General features: G+C 39.9%; 1 protein-coding gene across 1 annotated transcript in view; it reads right to left on the bottom strand.

Annotated features, from left to right (window-relative positions):
- The window catches only part of ATG4A (autophagy related 4A, cysteine peptidase), a 33327-nt gene extending 30530 nt beyond the window's left edge, over positions 1-2797 (bottom strand). The window contains 2 exon segments of the mRNA XM_006758819.2: positions 516-654; positions 2701-2797. Coding sequence (XP_006758882.1) covers positions 516-546 — 31 coding nt within the window. The 5' untranslated portion in view covers positions 547-654; positions 2701-2797.
- Between the last annotated feature and the right edge of the window lie 8435 nt (positions 2798-11232).

Raw genomic sequence — 11232 nt, 5'->3', positions numbered from 1 at the left:
AAAGAGATAAATATCACATGATCTTACTCATTTGTGGAATACAATGAACAACATAAACTGATGAACAAAAATAGATCCAGGGACAGAAGCTTTGAACAGACTGTCAAACCTCAGAGGGAAGGCAGCGGGGGCAGGGTGGGGGGCACGGGCGGTAAGAGATCAACCAAAGGACTTGTATGCATGCATATAAGCATAACCAATGGACGCAGACACTAGGGGGATGAAGGCATGTGCTGGGGGGTGGAGTGGCCGGGGAGAGGTCAGTGGGGGGGAAAGGAGACATATGTAATACTATATGTAATAATTTAAACAATAAAGAATTTTAAAAGTTCTCTTTAAGTAAATTTTCTGAGGGAAATAATATTGCAGACAGTAAATAGGTTTCCAAGCCAGCCCCCAAAAAACCTATTTTAAACTATAACCAGAAAAATCAAATTGATAGTATATTTTATAGTGTATGGTTATTTCTATGAGAACAATACATCAACTTCAATGCTAAGACACCCAGCACATACCTTCTCCTCTCAATTCTTGGAGTCTCCCCATCCCCTAAGAAAGAGGAGCTCAGAGAAGGTAAGGGTCCTTCTGTGCAGCTACAAGTAGCTGCAGGGTCTCTCCCAAAGCAGTCCCTAACAGCCTCATGTGAATTGGTTCCTGTAAAAATGGCATTGTTGGATATGCTTAACTCACTTGAAAGAACAAATTGTTTTGTTTTGTTTTGTTTTGTTTGGCTTTGTTTTCTAAGGCAGGAGCATACTGCTTTCATAGAAATAAATGTTCCCAAAAATAAATGAGTCATATCTGGTCATGAAAACAGGTTCACCTGCTCAAAACACTTAGTTGGATGTTGAAGTTACATTTTGCATAATTTGTACAAATTGAAGCTATAATCTGAAATTACAACTTTAGAAACACATCTACCCAGGGATACTACCTTTCTTGAAACATATTACAGAAATCCAATTTTTCAGGGATTTAAGCAGCCTTTCTCCTCAAGATGTTTTAATTATTAAGGGTATATATAGTCTTGGCAGAATTTCAAACCTGAAGAAGTTAGAAATGAGAAAACCATTTTGTTCACCAGTGTAAACTCATCACTGCTGAATCTGCCAGAGAGCCAGTGCTATCTTAGCCTTTCTGTCACTGGCCTTAGCCGCTGGGCCATGTCCAAGAAATACCAAGCTAAAAATGATCACCCAGGTCAGACCATCCCCAGGAGGTGGTGGACTGAGGTGGCATAAAATCACACTATGTACCTTCCCACCCTCCCCTCTACCCTTCACAGGCAGGAGAAATCAGGTTAAAATGAATGCCCAGTATAGCTTAGAAAGAGAAAGAAACTCAGAAAAGAAGTAGCTTGAGAGGAGTGTGAGAAGGAGGCAGCCTCTGGCATTCCCCTGGTTGGGGTGAGGAAGGGTGGCATTGGATGAATGTACAACATTTATGCATATAAGCCTTGGGTCTTTTTTTAGTACTGGCTGAAAAAATAAAAGTATTTCTCTATCACCAACCCTGTCTCAATGAGTCACTACCCAGCCATCTTGTCAAATTAATACTACCCCTTAAAGCCTGAGAACTGTGCTGCTTCCTTTGAGATGTCTCTGACCAAAATGGTAGTCAAAGAATTTTTCTCTTAATCTTTAGCCCCTCTCACGCCAGCAAGAAGGTCACTATAGTTTGTATTTTTCATTCTTCTCTAACAAACAAATAAATGTAAGCAGAATGGGGTTAAAAGGGTTGCTCAATTGTAAAACTAACAATCTTTGCTGAGCTGTCTTGCAGGAAAAGGATGTTCCCTGACTGACCACAAAACAATAACACCCTTTTCCTATTGAAACCAGATAAGGATGCCTAAAAGGAATACTGATCCTGCTTAATCATAATACTAAATTCCCCTCCCCAAGCAGAACTTACCTATCATTTTCTATACATGTGATAAAAGATAAAGCATGCTCCCTTACTGCACCTATGTTAGAATGACCTAGCCTCTGCATATAATGACCTGTCTCTTTTTAATGAATATAGCATAACTAGTCCCAATAAAAGCAATTGCCCTTGTGTATTTGGAGACACAGCTCTGGGAATCATCCCCAGTGCTCTCCTTACTTTCTGCAAATAAACTTTCCTTACTCATATTCTGTCTTGGTCTTGATTCATTAGGTTATGATCACCAAGAGACAAACCCCTTGTATTCGGTAACATAAGTAATATTTTTTTAAGAGATATACTAGTAGAAGGCAACAAATGATTCATTCCAACTGGGGATGAATCATTTGTTCTATAACCTAGAAAAGGTGACATCAGAGCTGAGCCTTAATGAAAATAAGCCAAAGGTGGGAAGGGGGAAGGGAGGAAATTCCTGGTTGAGGAAACACCAAAAAGATTTGGCAAGCAACTGAGTGTGGGGTGGGGCCAAGGAGAATGAGAGTCAAAAATGACTTGAAGTTTTCAAGTGTGGGTGATGAGATGGTAGCAGAAAAATATAGTGTGGGGTAGGGAGATAATAAGCTAGGTCTACCCAGAACATGTTGGACTCCTGGACATGGTCAGCAAATGAAGGAGAGGTTTAAAAAAATGTGAAGAAGTCAACCAGCACAGGGATTGTGAAGAGGGGCATGGTAGATGGTAGGTTGATTAGCAGAGGCTAAAAAGGCAAGAGGAATCCAGAAGAACAAAGTTCAGCCTAAAATGTGACTTCACCCCCTTACTCCTGGGTCCACTTAGTGTCCTGGTCTTCCCAGCCTCTGCTCGCCTGCACATAGGCCCTGTCCATCTTCATGTCTCTTCCTACCAGTGCCATGCTTTTCTGAAAACCAAGAACTTAAAAAAGAGAGATGGGACAACAATTCTTAGCTTTCCAAGGAGGATTATCATGTTCAAAACGGCACATTTTCTTGAATGTATTTAGCAAGTCACACTTTAACAATGCCAAGTTGTCATATAATGCAAAATACATGAATGATTTCTCTGTAGACCAGTACATACTCTGATATCCTAAGAGAACATTATCATTTTCTGACTTACCTGAAAATCTTAACCAAAGGGTTAGCTTTCAACTAGACTTTATGAGATTCTATTTAACTGTCTAGTACTGGTGGTGGTGGAGCACAGGAGGCTGCATGCACCTGACAAATTGCCCAGCAAGTCAGCAAAGGGATAACCAGTCCTTTTGTCAAGCAACAATTATTAAGTGATAAGGCCCTCTGGTTTTCAACTTGACACCACAAAATACAACATTTCTTAGAGACTTCAGTCAATTCATGCTACTGACCATGGTGGTAAGAATCAAATGTAATACAAAATTGGACTTTTTAAATTTTCCCTTAAAATGATGCTTTTGAAAAGTTTATTGCTTTGAAAAAACACTTATTGTTGAGAGTATTACAGATGTCTTTTTTCCCCTTTGATCCCCAAAACCCAGTTCCTGCTCCACCCCAGGCCTTCACCACCCTATTGTCTGAGTTCATGGGTATTAAATATACGCATATAAGTTCTTTGGTTAATCTCTTCCCACCCCCCTCTCCCCTGCCTTCTGGAATTCATCAGTCTGTTCCATGTTTCTATGCCTCTGGTTCTATTTTATTAATCAGTTTATTATGTTCATTAGATTCCACATATAAGTGAGATCATACGACATTTGTCTTTGTATGATTGGCTTATTTCACTTAGCATAATAATGTCCAGGTCCCTCCATGCAGTCTCAAAGTATAATAGATCCTTCTTTTTTTACAGCTGCATAGTATTCCATTGTGTAAATGTACCACAGAGTTTTTTAACCCATCCATCTACTGATGGGCACTTCGGCTGTTTCCAGATCTTAGCGTATATTTTTGTTATTTTCATTTAAGGACAAGTTATTGCCTCCTATCTGCTGACTGAAATGCATTTGGATATATCCATAAGGAAAAGGGATTCCATTCACAAACTGGTCAGGAATGCATCTAACATGAGGACCACTGTATTCTCAATTGCTGCCTCTTTTTCTTTTGATAGGGTAACTGCTCTTTTTGGAGTAATGCATTTTTCAGAAGAATTACAAGATACCACTTCTGTAAAGGTTCTCTTTGTTGATAAGGCATACAAATAAGGTAGCATATTGAATGGGCAGATGGAGGAAAAATTACTTGCTTGGTTTTACAATTCAAGACTCAAGGCAACTATTGTACAAACTGAGATGAGAATCACCTTGATTCTTAATCAATAGATTTTGTTGTCCTTAAGGGTCAACCTGCTAGTGGAAAGCCTGGTTTTATTACCCAGGAGGTAGTTTCATATTAGTGTCCCTGCCAAGTCATGTAGTGAGTCCAAAGTAAGCCTCCATTATATTGTAACTTTGATTTTGGGCATTTTCAAACCCAAATGCACCAATACAAATACAGAGCTCATGATTCATGCAGGAAGCAAGACACTATGATAGTATTTAGTCAAAATAGTGTGTCAAATGATTTTTGTCCAACATCAAAATAAAATTTGGGGGCATGGCTAACAGAAGGAAGAATCACTCTTCACCCCTCTTAGAACTATCTCTAGCCTATGAACCCTAATTTTTAGTTCCATTCTAAAACTATCTATGTGACCTTGCAGAACCTACTGTACTTCTTTGGGCCTCAGATTCTCCACCTATAAAATGTGCAGTGTGTTTTTCAATGAGAAAACCATAATTCAATGGTCTATGAAATCTATAGTGGTTTGCAAACAGAATTTTTAAATGAAATTAAGCAGAACAGAAAATATAATAGTATATTTAATACATAATAGTATGAGTATTATTTCATGAAATTTGTGTATATATAAACTGGGTTGCAATATAAAATGTATTTCTCATTATATTGTTAGATCAAAAAAGTTGGAAAGCCACTGATCTAGCCCCACACTGTCCAATGCAGTAGTCACTAGCCACAGAGAGTTATTTACATTAAAATTAAATAAAAATTCAGTTACTCAGTTGCACTAGCGACATTTCAAGTACTGAATCGCCATATGTGGCTAATGACTACTACTAGTATATTAGATAGCACAGCTATAAAAGAGATCTATAACCACAGAAACTTCTATTGACAGTCCCATCTTAAAGGCCTTCCTATGGTTCTGTAGGAGGTGGAAATTGTTAGGAGGGGTACTCCAAGCACTAGGAAGAGAAGATGGGTTCTCTTGTCTCTCTCTTAAGAGAGTGTGTATATAAATGTCTAAATAAATGAGCCAACTATTGTTTCTAAGTCCTCCACTTAATCCTATGGGGAATAGAGGAAACATCCTGAAACATTCACTAAATGTTAAATGAACAAACTAAAGCATCATAAAATCATAACATGGGTAAAGAAATGAGCCTTGGGTGAATAAAGAGCTCATAATAAAAAGCAACAAATAAGCAAACACTGATAATAACTAAATGCTGTCAAAATTCAGCAAAGGTGGAAACCAGTGAGCATTGGAGTCATCAGGGAAGATTTCAAAGAGGATGTAGACTTTGAACTGGCCCTTAAATTATTGCTTAGATTTGGATGAGCAGATATAAGAGGGAGAATATTACAGATGATAAGAACACCATAAGTTTGTGTGTGTCTAAGAGGAGGAGTAGATCCTAGAGAATGTTGAGAAATGAGATTAGAGGGGTGGCTTGGGACTAGATTGTACAGGGTATAAAACCAATCTGTAGAGTCCAAGTCTTAGTAAAGCCACTGACAGTTTTCAAGTACTTTCACATGATCCTCAAGACAGCTCCTTGAGATAGGTAGGGCAAGAATCATTACTTCCATTTTAGAGTTAAGAGAACAGAATATGAGAGAGGTTACATGACTTGCCAAAGGTCATATAGCTAGATTTGAGGCACTGGAGACAAAGAGAATAATGAAAAAGTTGTAAAAATCCAGGCATGAAATGGTGAAGGTCTGGCCTAAGGCAGCAAGAAACCAGATGCTCTGGTTATATAACATACTATAAAACAAACTGACAATGCAGTACCCATTGTTTAAAGGGGAGAGTAAGAGTAGACAGTCTGAGGTTAGAACAGTATAGTTATTTTTAACTGGAAGTGATCTAAACTACCCCAAAGGAATAAATGTTAACAATATAATTCATATACTGTGTCCGGATTTTTCCAGACAGCTGAAGGCAACATTTTGGACACGGTTCCTAAGCAAACACTTTATATGTCTATGCATTTTTATGAGCCATTTATGTCTTGCTAGTGTTTCTTTCCTCTGTCAATTTCAATTTTCATTTCTCAGAACTAATGGGTCATATGATTTTTTTTTTACCTCATCTAGATTTCCAGTGAGAAAAGACTAGTGCAAAAAGGTCAAGGAGCCACAGACCTTGGAATTTTTCCACATTGTTTATAGTAAAAGTAATTATAAGCTTAGCATAATTAGTTAATGATTTACTAAGAAAATACTAAAATACACCATTATCAAACTCTTAAAGGATCTCTCCACCCATGTCAAAAACTTCCATGGGCTTCTGAGATCGCTCCAACTGATAAGAATCAAATACAAACTCATCAGCCTGGCATTTAAGGTCCTCTCCAATATGGCCACTTCCTACATTCCTAGTTGTTCCCCACTGCTCATTATTCCTTCATAAGATCTACTCTTTTCAGACAAAATAAATCACATGATACACTGGAGGCTCTTTGCTCATTCATGTCCTACTTGCACCTATCCTACCTCAAATGCCACTTTCTCTATGAACACTTCTTCCTCAATTTAGTACTTGCTCCTTCTTCTAAGCCACTATAGTCCTTTATTTATATCTCCTTTATGGCATTGGGCACTTTGCACTTCAGATTATTATTATTTGTGGGCATGTAATCTGTCCGCTCTTGCAATAAACTCCCATCTCAGTCCAGGTAGTGTTCATCTCTGTATCCTTTACAGCTCTGATCACAGTGCTTAACATTAGTCATCCTTTAATGCTTATCAAATGTTTATGAAATGAATAGGCATACTAACAAAGGTCTAAAATCTGGTTTATATGTCCATCCAAACAACAATTTAACAATCCTTTACCGAGTGCCTATCCTATGACCGGCACTATGCTAGGCCCTGAGGATAGCAACATATCTTAAGCAATTTCAAGTCTAATGGGAAGAGAGGGAGAAAGGAAGTGCTTTTTGATAGAGTATAGTCAGTACCTATATGTACAGGGGGATAAGGGAGCACAGAAGAGGGTCATTTATATAAGCCAGTCTGGGGTACAGAGAAGGCTTTGGGAAGAAAGATGATGGCAGGATTTAGCCTTAAAGGATGAGAGTTAAGTAAATTGGGCAGGGGAAGGACATTCCAGGCAGAGTAGAAGCTTGTAACAAAATACCAAGGGCTGAGAGACTATGGAATAGTGATGCCGCATGGAGACTGTCAAGGGCTAAGGCTAAAGAGGAAGGAAGAGATAGCAGATGCTGGTCTTGGAAGCCTTGGTAAGGACTCTGGGCTTACTCCAGGCTTCATGTAGTCCCCAAAGAGTTTCAAAAGCACCAGGAGGAAGACTAGGTATTCCACTATTTACAGAACAGAAGTGATGCAACAAGTAATTGCCTGTAATGAAAACCCTAGGGTATTTTTTATATTCATTATCAAATTAAATTTTCTTTAAAAAAACAAACCTGAAGTAAGCATCTTTATCAAGGAAGGGGTTAAGGTGGGTCTCTGTATTTTGGCACACTCAGTAGTATAGTAGAACGGGAAAAATTCTGAGTCTTTCACGGAAACTTTATTCTTCATTGAAGCACTTTCCCAGTTTTCTCCTCTGTTTACAACCACCTCACCCGCCTCCTAGACCACAGGAATTTTGCCCATATCCTTTCAATATCACACTTCATTAGTAAATGTTGCCAGCAGACATATGATGTTTAAAAATTCTTTACCTTTGATGTAATGTAAATTACTGCTAGAGTTAAGTTTTGGGATAACATAAAATTACATGTGTATCTTCACTTTCAAAACAAAAGATCTATTCCAAGTTAATCCTAAGGCAAATTTATGTAAAGCGAACTTCATTTTCCTATGTTATTTTATGATCCCTTGAGCCAAACTGTCCAAGAAAAAACAAATTTACTCCATCCAAAAAATGATACAGTTGGCAATATAATAGCTCCTCATCCCTGATGAGCACTCAATGTACCAGACACCAGAAAAATATATATCTATCTACCCACAAGCATGAAAGACCCAACCCAACAACCATAGGAAAAATGTTCTCTAATATCTGGCAAGCAAAGAATCTTGACCTGCTAAACAAAGCTGAGATTCACATTCATCTCCAAGTATGGCTCTTCATAAAGTGGGTATTCTTATAAGAAACTTGGCCATCAGTTCTTTCATTAATGCTAAGTTAAATTACCCTAAGTTAAAGTAATTCTCAGTTTAAAATGTCTTGCTATTCCACCTACTCTAAAGATTTCACTCCTATGTTTATCCTATATAATAAAAGGCTAATATGCAAATCAAAGGGTAGAATGACTGGTCGCTATGATGCACACTGACCACCAGGGGGCAGACGCTCAACACAGGAGCTGCCCCCTGGAGGTCAGTGTGCTCCCACAGGGGGAGCCCCGCTCAGCCAGAAGCTGGGCTCAGGGGCTGGCAAGTGGCAGCAGCGGTGGTGGGAGCCTCTCCTGCCTCCACAGCGCTAAGGATGTCAGACTGCCAGCTTAGGCCCAACATCCCCCCACCCCCACAGGGCTCCCGGACTTGGAGAGGGCACAGGCTGGGCTGAGGCACCCCCTCTCCCCAGTGCACGAATTTCGTGCATCGGGCCTCTAGTATCTAATAAAAATGAGTGCTTATGTCCAACAAATGAATATTTATAGCAGCTTTATTCATGATATTCAAACCTATAAACAACCCAAATGTCTATGAACAGAGGTACTATGGACTGAATGTGTGTACCGTCCCAAAATTCTTATGTTGAAGTCCTAATCTCCAATGTAATGATATTAGGAGGTGGGGCCTTTGGGAGGTAATTAGGTCATGAGGGTAGAGCCCTCATAAATGGGATTAGTGCCCTAATAAGAGACACAAGATTGATGAACTTCCTCCAACATGTGAGGACACAGTAAGAAGGTGGCTGTCTAAAAATCAGAAAGAGGAACCTCACCAGGCATTGAATCTCACAGTACCATGATCTTGAGCCTCCCAGACTACAGAACTGTAAGAAATAAATGTTTGTTGTTTAAGCCATATGGTCTATGAAATTTTGTCACAGCAACTTGAACTAAGACAGGTCAATGGATAAATAAACTGTGGGGAATCATACATGAGATGATACACAGTAACAACAACAAAAACTAATACTATACAAAAAACAGGGATTAATCTCATGGATATGTTAACCAAAAGAAGACAGACAAATTATTACATTAAGGTATGATTGTATTTATATAAAGTTTGATATCAGGTAAAACTAATCTATGATGATAGTGGTCAGAATAGCTGTAACCCTTGGGAGGATGTGTCGATTGCGAGGATGCAAGAGGAAACCTTCTGGGTGGCCAGGAATATTTCCATATCTTGATTTGGGTAGAGGTTACATATGTATAAAATGTCATTGAGCTATACACTCAAGGTTTCTATACTTTAATGTCTATAAGGAATACCTCAATTTAAGAAAAAAAAGGTAAGTCTCCATATTGGATTTATTTCTGATACAGATTGGCAATACAGGTCAAATTATGCTAACAACAAAAATTCTGTTGTTATCAGGAGGCGAGATATAGTTCTGAATTTATTCCACCTCTCTGAATACACACACTTCAAATCCCAGTGCAAGTAGTTTGTAGATTCAAATATTACTTGGATTTAATGCCAATTTATTGGATTTTTCAACTTATAGCATTCTAAAATGTTATCTATTTTTATAAGCTCATTTTGATTATAAATTCACAAATTTATTAATTCTTCTTTACTACTATAGCATTAGTTGGTCCTCATCAGAGAAATATATTGAATTTGTTCCCCTAATACAGTGGTCGGCAAACTCCGGTTCATGAGCCACATGTGGCTCTTTGGTCCCTTGAGTGTGGCTCTTCCACAAAATACTGACTTCTGTGCATGGGCCATGAAGTTTCAATCACACTGTATGTGCATGCCCGCACGTGGTATTTTGTGGAAGAGCCACACTCAAGGGGCCAAAGAGCCGCATGTGGCTCATGAGCTGCAGTTTGCTGACCACTGCCCTAATATAATGAAAGAAAGAATACTATGCTGAAGAGAACACTGGCTTATGAAATGGAAGAGCTGGCTTCTATTTATGTTCTGCCTTTTACTAACCAAGTCGCCTTGGGCCAGTCTTTTACTAAGCTAAGATTCCCTTTTGTTATCCACAAAATGGATATATACCTTCCGCACAGGGCTATAGTGAGATCACATGAGAGAATGGATGTGAATGTGCTTTGTAAACTTTAAAGAAGTGTAATAACCCCAAAGCTAAGTGTTTAATTAGAATTTGTGCTTGGGTGTGGCCAACAGGAAATATACTTAAATTTCAAAGCTTGTACTTTAGTTTCACATCCTATATAATATAAGAGAAACATGCAAATTAACCATCCCTCCTCTACGCTCAAGCCATGCCCACAAGCCAATAAGGAGGGAGTATGCAAATTAACCCAAATAAGATGGGCAGCAGCCACGGAGCTGGAGCAAGCAGGAGGCTTGGGTTGCCCCCGGCGATGGAGGAAGCCAAGTTTCCCGCCTGCCCTGGCCAGCCCTGGGCTACACTCAGGGCTAGAAAGTTTCAATTATCTACACTAATAAAAGAGAAACATGCAAATTGGTGTCACTCTGCTATGCCCACCAACCAATCAGATGAGTATGCAAATTAACCCAACAAAGATAGCGGTTAATTTGCATACATAGCCGACCAGCGGCCTGGGTCCCTGGAACATCATCGGCACCCAGGTCACTCCGAGGTAGGCCCCATGTGGGCCCTGAAAAGCCCAGGAAGGGCCTGAGCCAGGGGGCTCCCGGGCAGGGCCAAGCCTGCAATCGGAGCCAAGGGGGCCCCTGCCCAGGCCTAAAGCCTCGGCCAGAGGCTTTAGGACTGGGCAGGGGTGGAGCCAGCGATCAGAGGGAGATGTGGGGCACCTTCCCAGGTCCTGAGGCTTTAGGCCTGGTTAGGGGTGGAGCCAGTGATCTGAGGGAGCTGGGGGTCCCCTGCCCCGGCCTAATGCCTTGGCCAGAGGCATTAGGCCGGGGCAGGGGCAGAGCCAGCCATCATGAGCAGGGACGGAGTCGGCAA

This window comes from Myotis davidii, unplaced genomic scaffold (assembly GCF_000327345.1).
Source record: "Myotis davidii unplaced genomic scaffold, ASM32734v1 scaffold215, whole genome shotgun sequence".
NCBI lineage: Eukaryota > Metazoa > Chordata > Mammalia > Chiroptera > Vespertilionidae > Myotis > Myotis davidii.
This window is presented reverse-complemented; position numbering and strand designations above follow the sequence as displayed.